General features: G+C 39.3%; 1 protein-coding gene across 1 annotated transcript in view; it reads right to left on the reverse strand.

Annotated features, from left to right (window-relative positions):
- Positions 1 to 16,378, reverse strand: part of FAM155A (family with sequence similarity 155 member A) — a 164,720-nt gene extending 148,342 nt beyond the window's left edge. Inside the window, exon 1 of the mRNA XM_027710123.2 lies at positions 14,620 to 16,378. Within this exon, the coding sequence (XP_027565924.1) occupies positions 14,620 to 15,438 (819 nt within the window). The 5' untranslated portion in view covers positions 15,439 to 16,378. The remainder of the gene's footprint in view (positions 1 to 14,619) is intronic.
- Between the last annotated feature and the right edge of the window lie 1,378 nt (positions 16,379 to 17,756).

Here is a 17,756-nt window from a genome sequence, read left to right on the forward strand (position 1 = left end):
GTCTATCTACTCTTACGATGATCTAAGTTAAACATCTGCAGTTTTGGCTATCTGCCATTCTGATTGTTTTTCCTGCTGGCAGGACAATGTCTCTGCTGCTTGGTCTCCCTTGCACTTCCCGGTCACCTCAGTAGCATCTGGTGGTGCAGAAAGTGCTGATCATCTGGCAGGTCTTCCACTTATGTTTTGATCAATCACACACACTGATACTATTTCAGCAAATTATTTCTTTAGCCATTTTTGCTAGGCAAATGTATCTCCTTTCTTGTCTCTTTTTATTCCTACTCAGGTTTAAAGTTGGGGAAAAGGTAAGAAAACTTCCTGGTGTACCAAAGGCTAAAAGCATAAACCCCACAGATCTTCAGGAATATTGTTATGATTGGAATATAACCTCTAGAAGAACTGATTTTCTTCCTAGAATTGCAGTAAATTTACTTAAAAACAACTCACAACGTGACATGAATTCTCAGGGTTCAAAAGCAATGACCACCTCTAAGTACTGGGAGTATTGCAATAAAAAATACCTAAATAACAAAAATTGGAATGGTAGTGGTTCCCCATACTAACAGCAAATATTCTATCAGCATGTCAATATTCTTCCAGTGTCATATTTTGTAGAGAACTAAGCATCACTTTCTAATCACTCAAGGAAAAAAGCTTTACTCTGTGAAGAAAAATAATATCAATCCATACTGTAGAGACAGTTTTGTCCTCTATGCTGAAAAAATCCAAAGAAAATGAAGTCTGCACAGGTATACAGAAATTGAAATAATTAAAAAAGAAAATCAGTTGCTTATGCTTTCCTGCATATCTGTTTGACAGTTCAGTGACTATCTAAAATTTAGACTGAACTCTTTTTTTTCTTCTATCAGGAAACAAGAAAATAAGTTAGGAGATAGTGAGGCTAGTATTTTTTTAAGACAGATCAGACTTCTTTCACTGCTGCTGATTTCCCTCACACAAATTTTTCATTTTCATGATTCTTTAGGTATTTTTGCACCATTCTGAAATCAAAAACTCCAGAGTTGCTATAAAGAGGCACTCACAGACAGTTCTGTTCAGCCTTATGTCCGTGTGTTGGGAAGGTGCTGTGAATTCCATGGTGAGGACAGAGGCAGCCCCGAGAGTCCAAAATGCACAAAGCTGCAGTGGTTCTGCTGCACTGAGGCTTGGCAGCCGCAGGGAAGGCATAGAGCAAAACTCCGCATCACCTCCTTAGGCATGCCAGCAGAAGTTAAACAAAAATTTTAAAAAAAATTAATAAAGGATAATAGATTATCACTAATGCCATGATTCTATACAGCCAGGTGAAGCAAATAATTTCAGAGATTTGGCTCAGGGCCTTGAGTTTGCGCTGCAGTCCTGAAGAAATTGCTGAGATACTCTGGGAATTATCTCCAGTTTGAATTTCAGTCTTTTTAACTATACCTATGTGAATATTAACAAGGAGTGTGGCTCTGTAGACACAGTCTGTAAACTGAAACAGTGCTGAGAGCCTGGCATCCACATAATGTGTGTTTCAGCAGTTTTACTTCGGGCTAGCCCTAGTTCTTTAGGCTGCATGTCCCTTACTGCCTCCAACTCAATTTAGGAGCACTTCTGGGGCACTCGTTTACCTTTGCTTTCAGCAGAAAGCAACCCTGTTTGTGTGGTGAATCAAGATGCAGTAAGAGTGGCAGTGGGAGTGAGTGGAAGGTTTGTTTCAAAAGCACACCCCTGACCTGAACTGAAATGCTAATGGAGACACAGCCTGAGGGCAGCTGTCTGTACACAGCTCAAGCACTTGAGATTTGTGAGCTTCCCGACTGTGCACAGATTCTGCAAGAAATAAGTAGTTGCCTTTTAACTCTATTAAGACGTGAAGTGAAGAACAGAGTTTGAAGCAGGACCAGCCCTTTGAGCCACATAACAGGTGCACCTCATGGTGCACCTACATGTTATGGGCCCCTGCACTGCTGAATTACTGTAATATTTGAGTACCCCAATAGTGCCATTACTTGCAGGGGAAAAAAAAACCACTGAAGAATTTCAGGTCTTTTGCTTCTCTTTCAAACATATCATAAAATCATTTCAAACATCCTTCTATTTGTATATATTTTATCCTGTATCCAGGATCACAATTTTAGAGGAATCCCAAAACAAAAGCTTATTGATATTCACAGTTATCTTATTCCTCCCTATGAGCTACTGATCTTCCTTGTCAGTCATGATTTTGGTAAAAATAAAAGATTTAAATATTTCCTCCAGGCTGCAAAACATAATATCTCCCCCTCCTGAAGATCTAAACAGCTAAAAAAGGAGAAAAAGGTCTCTTCCATCTGAAATATTGCCTCTCTTCAAATCAGGTCTATATAAAAACCTTACTGTTTTTTCAGCAATTAAAAATTACAAAGGAAACTACAGAAAAATATATAAATGATATATTTATTCTCTAAATATACATAATAATACAAACATAATATAAAAAAATAAATATTTGGGAAGTCACCATAATTCATGCTTATATATTGCACCAGCTAACATCATTCTGCCTCTTAAAATATTTCAGAAAAAATATAAAAATCACATTATACAAGAGTAATTTGAACCCGATCTCCCAGATAATTACAGCAATCAAAATATCCTAACCTTAAAACCCCCAAACATAAAAAAAACATAAACTTCATTGTGATGTGCAAATAAAGAAGCAGAAATAAAAATAATCTAAAATATTCCACTTAAGAAAATAGAACATTAAGGTAACTTCTTCCATTATCGGTTAATACTAGATAACAGAGACACATGGAGTTTTAGGTGGTTTTGTACCAAGCAGTGATCCAACTTTCAGTTTAAACTTACAAAGGGTTTCTGCAAATGAGCTGCAAAGACCAGTGTAAGACAGGGTTAGTGCATATCCTGGCTATGACATCCTAGAAATCGATGCTTGTGCATTCTACTTTTTCTGTGGAGATTTTCTGAAGTATTGATGAAAGAAAGAAAACACCCTAAGTAACTTACACTTCTAGATCAGTCAGAAAAAAAAAACAAATCAGTGACTGAAAAATTAAAGGACCATTTATTAACAATTGTTACATTTTCCTGTACTTCCTAAACTATTTCTTAATTTTGCATAATCCATGACATTTCAGATTTCCAAAGGACTCTACTTCAGGACTGTCCTAGCCTCTCCAGGATGTTTGATCCAATTTCAATAATATCTTGTCCCACCTCCTCTAAGACATATACAGATATATAGATATATCTAGATAGATAGATACACACATACATATGTGTGTATAATACCTGTAATTTTTATTTCAGATGAGTCATTGTTAAAATGACTGCCTTTTTTATGTGTTGTAATGTACCACAGAGCAAAACTTCCATTACCTTATCAATTCTTCAACTTATGCTTAAATTTAACTGTATTTATGTCAACATAAATACAGAGTGTCTTTACAGCAATCAAAGCAACTTCTCTGGATTTAAACTAGCAATACTACTGATCAGCATCTCTCCTTTTAACCCTGTGGATGACGTACACTCTTGGCTGGAAAAGGTAAATTAATTTTCCTTTGTTCTCTTCAAGGTTTTCCCATCCCTGGATAGCTGAACAAGTTAAGCTTATAATATTTTTCTACAGTACTGCCTGAAAAATCAAAAGAATAAGAGAATACAATCAAGACCTTGTACAAAAACAAAGAAAAGGGAAAAAATCATTAATCTAACAACAATAACAAATTAGTAATGTCAGTCAAAGACAAGGAAAACAGCTTTTAAAGCACTCTGCATATTGTTTTTTGTAGCAAGGTTTGTAAAACAAATTAGTCTGAGTCAAATCTGTCCCTCTGAATTCATACATTTGAGTTTTAAAGCATATAATGTGTCTCCTTCTCTCAGAACAGTATTACATTTAAGCAAAGCCGTTGATTTCAATGGAGTTAGTCCTGGTTTTTGTCACCGTAGATTACTGACTAAAGAAAATTGGTCCATATTTACAAATGAAAATAAAACAATCTTTTAAATTCACATCTATCATTACAGAGTACATTTACTTGAGTCATGTCCCAGGAATCAATCCCAGTACCCAGATTTTGAAAAACTAGTGCTATAGTAATGATTTCATTTCATTAATATAGTGAGGTTGCAAAAAAATGTATATTTATAAGATTTAAATAGAGGCAAAAGAAATCGTAATGCACTTCTAACTGAATTGGGATATAAAACAGCAAGCCTCATTTCCTGAACTCCTGTGCTATGCTATATCTTGTTAGCTAAACTCAGCTTATAATAGCGGTCATTTCCCCAACTATCAGAAAGCATAAATGAAAAAAATGTAAAAATAAAAAAATTAATTCTGTTTCTAATATAATTCGGGTAATATTTCAAATGTATCTTGTTCAGAAACTCCTTCTTCTTCATAATAGTGGTCCAAGTTCTGTCAGGTTCTCTGCAGAAATATTACTTTAAGATTTTAACTCTACAGCAGAACAGGACTGGAAATGAACATCTCACCTTTGAATGCACGAAGAATTTTAAAAGCCATCCCACGGGACCTTGGCCATGTTTTTGACTTGCTTCCTTTTTTTAAGTGCAGAACCTCAAGCCAGTGGAATCTAATGCCCATATATCGCTCAGCCCTGGCACTGGTCCAGGGCAGAGCTTCTATGTTCCTGGCTGGCAGCATGTGCCAGGACATCCCCATGCACAGGATGCTGGGAGCTTCCCATACTTGTTCCCTTCTGTAAAAAAAATTTCTTCTAATAAAAACTGCCCAGTCTCTCGTTAAAGTACTGTACTACAGCATTAACAGCTTGAACACAGAGTGAAAGGAAAAACATGAAAGGATGGATTTATACCTCAAGAGGCATAAAATTTGAAATGTCCCAAAATAGATGCATTTGGGATATTTTATTAAATAATAAAAAGACCAGTAAATGAGACTCTGACAACATGGATCTTTTTGCACTGATTACACTATTTACCTGACTTTAACATGGCTGGAATCAGTATAGACATATGCCACTGCAAAATCACCAGAAACTTGCTTAAGGAGTTTACAAATGATCTGTATTCTAAATAGATGTTACAGTATTATTTCTCTTCAAATCTTTTAGAGATTTTAATCTTTATCAAAGCATGGATTTGGGATAATTTGTAGAAGTTTTTATTAAAATGATTACAACTGACACGTAATTTGATTTTTATCTTTTTTATATTATACACTGGAATTTATAGTTCTTTCATATTTTAAAAATAATTTACCTTTCATGTGAGATGTGCTATACCAGATTTCACTACAATGTGATCTTTTTCTTTAAAAGTCAGTTGCAAGTCTTTCAATACAGAAGAAATTTTACTTCCAACTCTGAAGTTTTCATTATCCTGAAGCCCTTCTATCCAGAAATCCGATTTCAGCAAATATATGTGAAGGCAATGTTAAAAGTATTCATGGGAAATTTGCATGTAATTTTTGTAGATATGTTTTTAAGTATATATACTTGTATTATTTATTCCAAATAAAAACAAATTGGATTTTTCATTTGCTATTTTTTGTTGTTCTTCTACAAGCTGGGTTTTACTTTAAGGAGCATCTATTTTTTTAATCCAATGTGCACATATACAAATACAAACATTTGTCTCAACAGATATCTTTTTAGTGCCTTTGAAAATATAACTTTAACAGTGATAAAGATACCTCTCTAAATAATGAAGTTATACTAGTAAAAAATTGTATTTTCTTGACTCATAAGCACAACAAATCAACTAATGAGTTAAGAATATAATTTTCACACTAGAAAAATAAGTTCTGTCTGTATAGTTTCTCATGAAGAATGAGCATACATGAATAAATTCTTATATTTCTCATCTTACATTTAACTGTCTATTGCTACACACAGAAATCTCTAAGATATGTAATTAACTTAATACAGATTTTAAACTATTTAAGAGTTGCTCAAGTTCTTCCTTTAAATCCAAGTATTTATCTAAATTAATACATCTCATGCAAAATTAATTTTTCTGAGAATAACCTGTGAGTGTAACCCCTCAAATACAGAGAACAAGCTAGCCAATATAGAGCAATGATCAGTAAATCATCAGTCAGCAAACTCTGGAAACTCTCTTATTCTCCTCAAAGAGTGAATAAAATGAGAAAAATATTTTTTCTAAATATCTTTTTCCCATCCCTTTAATAAAGAATGTCCTCTGGTTCTGGATTGCTTATATCTTTAATATGTAATAAAGATACTTCATTTTGATGTTTTACAGAGATTAAGTCTGTTGACAGGCCCAAGACACCATTTACATAAGTTTTCAGGCAAATTGAAGGCAACATCTCATCTAACATGCAGAGGATCAACAAGAATTAAAAATGCATTAAAAAAGCACTCTAGATATCATGCTTTCTCCATGGAAAATGTCTCCTAAATACTGCAATATATAGTACATTCTAAAATGCAAACATAATACAATCGTTTTCCTTTTAAAAATTTTAGAATGGATATATTTGAAAATATAATGGCTTAACTAATTAAATTACCTAAATTGTAACACAAAAAAAAAAAAAAAAACCCAAAAAAAAAAACCCATAAAAATGTCAATGTCATATCCCAAAAATTAAAATGTGGGTTGTTTTTTTTTTTTAGTCGCTCAGCTACCATTTCCCTTTAATTTCACTGGAGTAATTTAAAACATTGACAATGAGTTCCAAAATGCAGCAGAATTTCTAAAAACCTAGACACAAACATGCTGTTGGTAACTTCAGATCATCTTCACTACTGTTTTTAATCACAAAGTTTTCTTCTAAATGTGAAACCACTGAATGAACTCTCAAGAGCAATGTATATGAAAGGCAAGCATCCCTATCAGGTTCTCCAATACACTTCAAAGGACCAAAATACCCACATATAACTGCTGAAGCTTTTCACTTTGGCATATTATCACCATTCGTCCCAAAAAATTTGGTTGCATTCAACCAGTGTTTCAAAGGGTCGTACCGGGTTCTTCCATAACGATGTCATTTCAAACACAGGTTTCGACACGCCCATCAGTTGGATGAAAGAGATGAGATGATGGGTGGGAGAATATTAAGTGTTAATCTACTTCCCTTCAAAGCCACTTACCTCATACCCTGTTCTTTTTGCCATTATGGACTGGGAGCCCATTAGGTACAGCTCTTCAATGTGCATGTTCTAAAGAAGCAATTTACATATTTCATATATCTACCCCATTTGCAAACATGGTCAGACCACGAATCCAAAAATAAATTTGGTCTTTATTCTTTTAACATATCTTCAAATTAATTAAATCTCTCTCCAGGCCAGAACATATCTCCAGTGCCTCACTATATTTGTATTCATCTAACTGATTGATGTTTAAAGTAAATCAAGCTCAAACACGTTCTCACTTAGAGATGTTTGCTATACAGTTCTGACAAGAGAAAAGTACAGTGAAAAGTACATAGAAAAGTAAAGTATAGTTATTGTAGTAAAGTGGCATAAATGTCTATGTGCTTCTTGAGGGAGTCTTAGAAATTCCCTCTGATTTGGACTAAGGGAAGAAAATGAAATGTATAGGAATTCTTACACATATAGACACCTCCAACACAAAAAAAAAGAAATCCATCCTCTTTCTACAGATAGAAGGGAGAATAAGAGAAACAATCTCTATAGATCTACCTGCAACATTGTCTATTAAGAAGATGACCTAGAATTGTTATTGTCTGGTTTCTTAACAGAAATAAAAACCGGAGGAGCCATATGTAGAAACTCCTGGTCTCCCCTCTCTTAAAAAAAAAAGTCATAAAAATACAGTTATGTCATACAAGACACTTTCCTATTCTCACCCCTAAGAAGTAGATTGCATAGCTCACACAGTCTTCAGCAACAGAATAGTGAAAGAGACTTGTGATTTCACTAGGCTGGTGTGGCACAGCACGAGTAGCGGGATTTTACAAACTTTCTCACAATTGAATTTTGCATATGAACATAATTTCCTCCAAACTTAATTTTTCTACCAAAACCCCCTTTTGAGGATTCATCTAATATGACTTTTGAGGTCAACAGTGGGTGGAAGTGTGTGTATTTGAGATAAAATGACAGTATGTCCTCTTTAGAGAAAATGGACAGAAAATAGGTACTTTTAGGGCATAATCCACCTGACCTATTTTAGATGTCCACTTTATTGTGAACTGACTCAGACTCTAAAATTACTTATGTATCTCCACTGACTACAAAGAGAGTCTGAGCTTTAATATTTTGTGTGGATGTCCATAATGGATATCTACTTTTTTGTTGTTGTTTTTATCAGATGGATTATTTTATTTTTCTATCTTCTGGGACATTATGACTGATACTTACCAAAAAGTAATATTTAAGAGTTCAGCTTCTAAGTTACTTTCTCCCTTTTAGGCAATTCACAGATCTAAATACATTATGGATCTTAGTGCAAGACTGAAGTGATAAATTACTAAGTATAGACCAAATGATTTTTAGGCAGGATAAGTGATAGAACTATAATTTGCATTTTGATTACTTTTCCTAGAAGAACACGAAATGAAGTATGATTGTCACAGTCTCTGCAAGGTACATGTGAAGCATATTGCTTGATGTAAAGAGAATAAGTGAACCCAGTAAAATTGAGGTCAGAGCCATGACATCCCTAGCTATGTGACGTTAACACCATGAAACATTAAATGGCAGCTGTTGAACTAGGGTAGAATCCACTTCAACTACTCTGTGCCAGTCATCCACAGTCCTTTTTTTCCTAAATCAGGAATGACGTACCCATTGACATTATGAATGGGATAAGTATCTAGATGATCAACTAGATGTAAACTTGCAAAAAGTTAAGTGGGATTAAAACACTTGGAAAGAACACCCTGGGGAATTTTAGGAGTGAAGAGATCTGATCCTGATTCAGCAGAGCAGTTAAGCAATTGAACGACCACAAGCATGTGCACAGTTCTCCCTGAGTGCAGTACCATTCATCTGGCTCAAAACTGGAGACTGAAACATACTGCCGAATCAGGATTTTGGATCAAAATACAAATCCATTAGCACACAGTCAGTGTAACTTCCTTTATTATATCAGTGCAGTATTACAAGAAGAGTTATACTAAATTCATCCATATATTTGTCTTAAATTAGTTTTGAAGAATAATTCAACTTCTACTTTTTTAAAAAATTAGCTGACCAAATAAAATCAAAAAAACATCAAATTGTGCAAACATCAATTTATACAGTCACATTAGTTTCACAGTATTTTAAAACAAAATTTTAAAAAGTATAAACATTTAAATATTATTTATGTTTATGTAATTTATATAATTTATAAATTTTAATGTATATATTTTATACTATTTAAATAATGTTTATTTCTTTAAACACTTAAACCTGCTTAAATATAGCATTTTAAAGAGAGTAAATAGTAATCATTTTAAAGAGAGCTTTAAAATAAAGACTTAAATTTCAAAAGATTCTGAAAAGGCCTTAGTTCAGTAATTAATGGGATTTTTCCTTTTTATACTAGACTATCAGTGCAGATCTTCAAGGTTTAATTTGTAAGAGTTTCTTCTGATTAGCTTAGGTATCACTCTTGCACATAGCAGAAATATGTGATTAAGATGTGACACTGAAATATCTAACTTTGTGGCAGATGCTGGTCTGTGTAACCTTTTGTAACAGAAGGGTTCTTTTATCATTTGAGCTTTTGGTTTCATATTTCTCATCTGCTCTTTTCTGCCAGCTTAGTTGAGAGTTTAAATTAAAACCTAATTAGACTACATATGCTGTTTAGGAAAAAGTTCTTGGAAAAGTAATGATTCATATAAGCTTTGATATTTCCAGATAACACCTAAAAAGAAATGTGATTTTAATTGTTTTAAATAACTTTCAATCATCCTCTTACTCAAATAAAAGTGGTTGAACACAGTTCTTTGATCAAAAAAAAATTCTTCAGTAACAGAAATACCAACTGTATATTCCTATCAGCTACACCATCTATGTTTAATGATGAAACCCTTTATTGATATGCATGTTTTTCAACTAAGAAGTATTATAACTCAACCATAATAACTATAATAACTATAAATAGCTATAACTCAATATCATATATATATCATATCATATACATACCAGTATCATAAACCTCAAATCAGAAATTATCAAATTATATTTAATTTCTGAAAAACAAAAATCTATGTATATGTGTTAAGCACCTAGGATGTCAGCCAAAGTTTGCTTTTAACAATATTGATATAAAAAGAGTTGGTATTTTTTTATTTTTCTCCTTTGATATTCTAGGAGGGAAACTGAATAATTTTAATGTTATTTTAATTCTAATGCATTACCTGAATTATACATTTCAATATTTTAATTAGCACAAGTGAGACCACATTTTAAACACTCACAACTTTCACTAGGTTAAAGAAACCTGCATCAAAAAATGATGACTAGTGTCATCTTCAAACATTAACAAATACATTTGCCAAGAAAGCCCTGGCCTCTGACACTTATCACAAAGATGTAAGTTCTATCTCTAAAAAAAAAAATCAAAAAAAATTAAAAACCTTTACATTTTTATGTCCTACTTAGTCATTTGACCCAGTTCTTAATCAGAAGTAGCCAGAATTTTCTTTTATTCCACAGAGCAATTGCCTGCTGCCTTAAGAATAAGAACTTGAGTATTTCCCCTGATAGAAGGCTGACAAGTCTTAATGAGGAACTCTGTCTTCCAGCATCAAGTCAATACAGTTTCTGTTAATTGTCTGAATACAGTACTGTGTCACACTGCATATAAAAATGATATTCTGGAAATCAAGAAATTATAGATATTGTCAAGAGCAATCCCTGCAAATATAATCACAAATTTATAATATGCAAAAGCCAAATTTCATAAATATTTTTTAAAAATCTAAATTAAATTTAGGACAAAAAAACAGAAATGTAGATCCAGACTTTCAGTTACTCCGTTACTTTAGTGATTCAATAAAGCTACAGCAATTTATTATGTCATCTAGTTGAATATGCAATGCATTCAAATATTTTTCTTATATTTACTGTCTAGCCACTACTGTTGTGTGACTATCCTAACAAGGAAACAATATAGAGAGACATCAGACTTTAAAGATAGTTTCCAAGAAATAAATTGAAGATGCATTTATATTGAGACAACACTGATATCCCTGAACAACACATAAAGTCTACCGACATTCTAATAATATAAAATGAATATGCATGTTCATTGATACTATCAAAAAAAGTGGGTTTCCTAATGTTCTAAATGTGCAAAATTCTCAGCATTTTCTACAAAACTTTCAAAAACTTCAGTGTAATTCAATAACAAGTTTAATAGTAAGACCTTAATTACAGGACAGCACTCTTAAAAAAAAAAAAGGAAAAACAGCAAGAAAAAAAAGACTGAGTATACTTATATATTAAAACCAAAGCTCACCACATAGAATAGCTAAATGTGAAGTGATAAGTCAGACAGCTTCTGCCTGCAAACTTCTGCAATACCAAGCAATTAATTTAAAGTATTCTTCAGAGACCAGGAGACATGTAGTGGAACATGGAATATTTTGAAAGTAAAGGTCATTTTCTTCTGGTTTCAGATAAATGAATAAAGATAAAGTCTGAGGTTTAGACTCGTGCACCAAAGGCATTTTTGAGATGTACTGTTTATTATCACCAATAGTACTTTCAGGAAAAGCATATCTTGCTGGACTGAGAAATCCCCCATGATTTTCACACTTTGCTATGAGAAGTGACTGTGTCAAAGGTGGGGGATAGTATTGAGGAGACATGGGGAAGGAGAAAGCAACACCCAATTACAAGTTTTAGGTTGAGTGTTATTCAGTGTAAATTTTATTGATTTTTATCATCTAATATAATTGGTGAACTCGGTGAAAAGCTTTTTTTCTGTGAATGGGACCACCCTCCCAGAATGCTAAAGATGTCTTAAATAGAAATATACTATTTAACAAGCCTTTCATTGCATTAAGCCAAGGCTTACATACATGATTATTGAATAAAGGCAGTATTTTCAGTATTTTGTTTAAAAGAAAAGCAACTTACCACATAAATCATGACATGAACCAATAGCATGTGTCTAAGCCACATAGCTAGATGTCGAGTTATTTTCTGTTCTGATTCTTAAGCTAAGAATTATCTAAATATCCAACACATTAAAATAATAATTTCCTGATTGAGTCTTATAAATGAATATATAAAACACCAGAAAGCCCAGCAAAACATTGCATTAGTCACAAAGTATTTGAGTTTCAAGTTTCACCTCTACACTCTTCGGAGTAGCCCACGCACAAGCACATCAACACACACGGCTATCAGACAGCTGGACGTGCCATCCGCTTCTCTCTCTCGGCCACCCGCACGGATCAAAAGGCTCCAGAGGGACCCAAAAGCACCAAGTCAGGGCGCGGGGCAGAGAGAGGCTTCTCCCCTCCTGGCCCCGGCTGTTTGGGCTGCCTTGCAGCACCTTGGACAGCGGTCTCCGGGCCCACCGCTCAGCGCAGTATAGCCCAGCCCAGCCCAGCCCAGCCCAGCCCGGCCCAGCCCCGCACCAGAGGGCTCATCCCCTGCCCTCCGCACCTGCACTAGCTGGGCACTTGCACTGCCCACCAGAGACCATGGAAAAAGGGAAAACCCACTAAGTCGCACCCTTGGTTGGGGTTTTCTTCCTTTCCCCTGCTGGAATATCTTTCATTTTTAACACAGACTGGTCGGCCAAATTCTCAAAACATAGAGCAATATCGTCTGGCACTCAGAACTGGAGAGATGTAGGTCGTTGGCACTGTGTTTGTCTAGCTCATTTAAGTTTCACACAATCATCTTAATGTCAACAACTTTTTCCCCATCATTAGACAAATATTCCTTCTCATTGGGTGTCTGCAGGGGAAATCATTATACAGTATACATTTACTGTTCTGTTCATTTTCAACATCTTTTACACTTTCATATTCTGTAGAGTAAATGCGCACTTTGCAGTAAAGTTCAGCCAAACTAAACTGTGACACAAAAAAATCACTTTAAGCAAGTAGATGTTGATCGTTTGGCAGCACAGAATAGTAGGTCAATTTCTACTTAAAGAGATACTGAAATGGTAAAGATGTCCTTACAGCAGTAGACATCTATTTACATTTGACACCCTTTTTTACTTTTCCAATTCACTCTGGAAATAAAATGGATTTACATTATCAGTAACTGAGTACATAGTATATATACAATGAGTGTGTACACACACAGTTTGCAACCTAAAAACAGTGGAATCAAAACTACTGATGAATCTACCTTATTCTTGTCAGGTTTAACAAGAACAAATAAATATAGCAACTTTCCTACTTTATCCAATTAGATAATGGGCTATTTCAGCTCCTGGAGGGATTGTGGATTGATTTTTGTGGCAAAGACGTGAAAATTACACTAACGTATTGGTGAATGGGATTCTTTAGGCATGGACTGTTACCATGAAATGATTTGAGAAGGCCCTGCTGAAGTTACAAAGTGCAGAGGTACTCTAGGCCTCCTGTTCAGAGCAGTGATGCCTGTGCACTGTTGTGTTTAACTGCTAAAGCAGAATTTGGTTCAGACTGGTTAGTGTAGAGCTACAGTAGTTGAGATAATCCAGTTCAGGGCAGAAACTATTCACCTCAATAAGTACTGAAACGGGGAAAGAAGAATGTCGGTAGCTATTTTAGGTGCTCAGGACAACACTTTTTTCTGCCCTGTCTTGAGAGATAGGCCAACTAATCTTGTGCAAAAGTAGAGAGAAGGCAACAACAAGAGACAAAGTAGGACCCTCTGCCTTCTAGCACAGGAAAAGAAAAACCTCTGGATCTCTTTGAGCCGTCACCAGTGGCACCAAAGAAATGAGCTGTGTCTTATCAAAACGTTGTTACCATCACTTCCCAACCAAGGTTCATCGCACTGCCCTTAAACAGACACCCTCGTCCTCCAGCTTTTCCCAGGTCCACAGATTTTGGCAGAGCGCCAGGAAGCACGGTCCCGCTCTCCGCTCCCGAGGCGGCCCGGCGCCACGATGCTCCGCCGCCCCTAGGGCACCGCCGTCCCCGGGGCCAAGCGCCCGACGGAACCATCCGGAGCCTCCGGAGTGTGCCCCTGGTCGCCGCAGGGGGACGGAAAACCAGTTCGGGGGGGCACCGCGGCCACCCACAGCCCGGAGGGCCGGGGGCCAGGGCAGCACTGTCGGGCAGTCCGGCCTCGACCGCCGCTCCGAGCCCCGCTCATTGTCATGCAACCCCTGTCGCTGCCTGCCGCCAAGCCGCATCCGAGCCCGCTGGAAGCCGGCAGCCGAGCCGGAGCCAATCGCATATTCATGAGGAGGGGGAAATCCAGCGCTACGCTCCCAGAGGACCGAGGATCACTTCTTTTTGCTTTTTCCCAAGCTTCCCCCTCTCTCTTCCTCCCTTTTAACAACGCGCTAACGGGGGCATCCCGGCCGATACACCCCACAGCTCCGCCTGCACCGTACGAACCGCGGCCGCCGGCGCCAGGGACAGAGACCGAAGCAGGCACAACAGGGACCACGGCAGCCACAACAAGCCGAGGGAGGCACGCCAGCCCGCCAGCCAGGGACAGGAAACACAGCAGGGGCTCCTACCTTACAATCCTCAGGACACGATTTCACCGAGTACTCATCCGACTGTAAATATTTCTGGAGCATAACCTCAAACTCTTCATATTTCTCCTGAGCGTGCTGGTCGTAGCGCTGGTAAGCCTGGACGCACTGGCTGCAGGAGCCTTCCCCCCTCAGCACCACATCCAGACTGCAGTTCAAAGTGTCCGGATTGGACAACCCGGCAAACAACTCCCAAAGTGTGTAGGAATTACAAAAGGAAAGGTAAAAATCCGTCAGGTCCCAGCCGGGCGCCGGGCTCTGCCCCGCACCCGGCGGCGGCCCCGACCCCCTGCGCGGCCGGCACACCGCCTCCGCGTCCCCCACGCTGAAGCACTGCCCGGACGAGGACCCCGGGGGGGGACACGTCTCCAGGGGCCTGGTGGTGGAGTTCCCTAGGAAAGCAGCTTTGCCGTGCCGGGGCTCGGTGCCGTTGTTGCGGCTGCCGCGGCTGCCGCCACTGCTGCTGCCGGGGGAGGGCGGGAGGGAGGGCGAGGGGGGGGCGAGGAGCCGGGGCGCGGGGGGCGCCGGCTCCCCCATGCCCGCCAGCAGCTCCGGCTCCGCGGGCTCCGGCTTCTCGGGTGGCGGCTGCTCCTTCTCTCCGGTCCCCGTGAATTTGGCCTCGGCGCAGAACCACAAGTGATCAGAGAGCAGGACCGTGAAAAACAAGAGCGATGCCAGGGACAGTCGCCATTTCTGAGCCCTCTCTGAATCCGTGAAGGGTTTCTCGTTCTCCCGGGGTGCGAACCAGATTTTTAAGCCGTCATCATACTGCCGACTACACATCCAAGCACCCCTGGTCATATTTTGGGAACGCACAGCCCTGGCCGACTCCACCGTGAGGGCTCCTTTGCCAGTGTCACCACAATATGCATTGACTTAAAAGATTGGGGGGATTTTCTTGTCTGCCTTCCCTTCTCTCTCTCGCTCTTTCGCTCTCTCCCTCTTCCACTCTCCCCCCTCTCTCTTTCTCCCTCTTCTTTCTTTCTTCCTTCTTTTTCTTCCTCTGAGATAATGTTGGTTTTCGCCGGTGGCTCTACCTTGGTCTCACCACAAGAAGCAGCCCCAGTCCATCCAACGCGGAGTGCCGTGGAGAAGATAAGAGCAATAACGCAGAGAGAGGAGGAGGGAGAGGAGATGGTGGTGGTGGTAGTGGTGATAGTTGGTGGTGGCAGGGCTGCGCGACTGGTCCTTTGCCCCTCTCACCCAGGCATGGTCAGATCGCAGCTCCCCATCTCCCTCCTGAGAAAAGCCCACTGCCTCCGGACAACCGCATGCCGCGTCCCCCGCTGCCGACGGACGGCTCCGGGAGGGCTCCTCGCCTCTTCTTCCTCCCTGCCGCCGCCGCTGCTCCTCTTCTTCAGCCCCGAGCCGCGGCACAGATGCCTGCACCGCTGTCTTAGTCTCCTCTTTCTTCTCTCCCCCCTCCGCTCTAACTGGAGAGACGCTGCTGCAAGGCTCCCGGAGCGCTGCTGAGGATGCTGAAGAGGAGGAGGAGGAAGAGGAAGAGGAGGAGGAGGCTACCGGGGCCGCCGCCGCTGCTGCTGGTGACAATGGGCTGCGGCTGCCGCCGCTGCTGCCGCCGGGCGCGGTGTCCCCGGGCGCACGGGGCGGAACTGCCTGGCTGGGGGCCCCCGATGGGCACAGGCATCTTGGGCCCCTGGGCTAAGTTGCCGCCATCTTCGTCCTGGAGAAACACTTTTTTGGGGGGAGCTCTCCCTTTTGCGTCATCTCCTCCCGCGCCGAGATCTCTCTATCCTGGCGCATTGGCAGCAGCAGCCACTCTGTCTCCTCCTGCCAGAGGAGGAGGAGGAGGAGGAGGTGGGAGAGGCACTGGGGACCACATGGCCCCTCCAAGGGGCTTCATCGGTGCAACTCTTTCTACTCATCTCACCGAAGGGACTGCTCGGTACCACTCTCCACCCCTCTCTCCTTCCCATTGTGACCATGGAACACCATGTCCATGCAGGATACTGTCTGGAGAGGTCTGTTGCCGTGTCTGTCCTTGTCATAGCAAATCACAAATATCATATGAAACTCCGGGCTCTGCATCCTGTCCGGTTATGGCCACACAGTAAAATGCCTGATCACAGCTGCCTGTCTTTCAGTCAGCAAGCTGGAAAGGAAAATGACCATAAACTCCAAGCTGTTCCCCCAGGAGATTTGCAGAACCTTGGTCCAGCACTTGAGCTGGGTAAATACTACCAGTCTGTGTGTGTCCCAGTTTAGATGTCAGTGCCTAGAGAGAAAGACAGAAAGGTCAGGCTTAGCTCTCCTGCTAGGGTGATGAATCGCTGATGATTTCCACTTGGACCCACAGCAGAGATCAACCACCTTCTGTCCTTTCTCTGTCCTGAGAAACTGTTAATGGCCCTTGAACAAGGTGTACAATGTATCCCAAAAGGTGACTTGTCATATTTTTTGGTTAAAAAAAGATTTTTTTTCTTAACAAACATGACCATGTATAAGCTGATATAGCTTGGTGATGGTTCTCAAATTCAACTTTGAAAGGTGTAGTGGAAAGAAATCTAAAACTAAACCATACCAGAGGAGAACAAAACCTGTACTGTTTCTGACTGCAGCTGTCGTTAACTGAGGGGTGAGCTTAGAAGGAATGTACTGAAATTTCTGTCACTTTGAGCAATAAATCAAGGCTAGATGTCTTTCAAAAGGAGACAGTATACCTCTAACAGAAGATGCAGACCCAAGGGAGGAATTGCAGAGAGAGATACTATGTCCTGTGTTATGCTGGGGTCAAAGTACATTATCATAATGGTCTCATCTGGCCTTAAAAGATCTTTGAGTCAAATACTACACTGAGCAGGAGTTATCTGTTGATTTTATTTTGATAGGCTATTTAAAGACACAGAAATAAGTGCTAATATTATAAGGAAAGGTCTACAGTACTCAAATCAGAATGCATGTTTGCAATTCTTAGTCACACCATCTGCTAATGGTACATTATTAATTTTGATCTTGAAGCTTTGATTGCAATGATTTGACACACTGGACCCTGTACTGAATCTGCCTTTTTGTAATGCTTTCTGTTCCAGGATGATACTGTGACCAAGCTCTTAAAAGGGAATCAGAATAACTTTACATCTCTAAAATGTAATGTCATT

Source organism: Pipra filicauda, unplaced genomic scaffold (assembly GCF_003945595.2).
Source record: "Pipra filicauda isolate LSUMZ 115617 unplaced genomic scaffold, ASM394559v2 scaffold439_size563993_pilon, whole genome shotgun sequence".
In the NCBI taxonomy this organism is placed as follows: Eukaryota; Metazoa; Chordata; class Aves; order Passeriformes; family Pipridae; genus Pipra; species Pipra filicauda.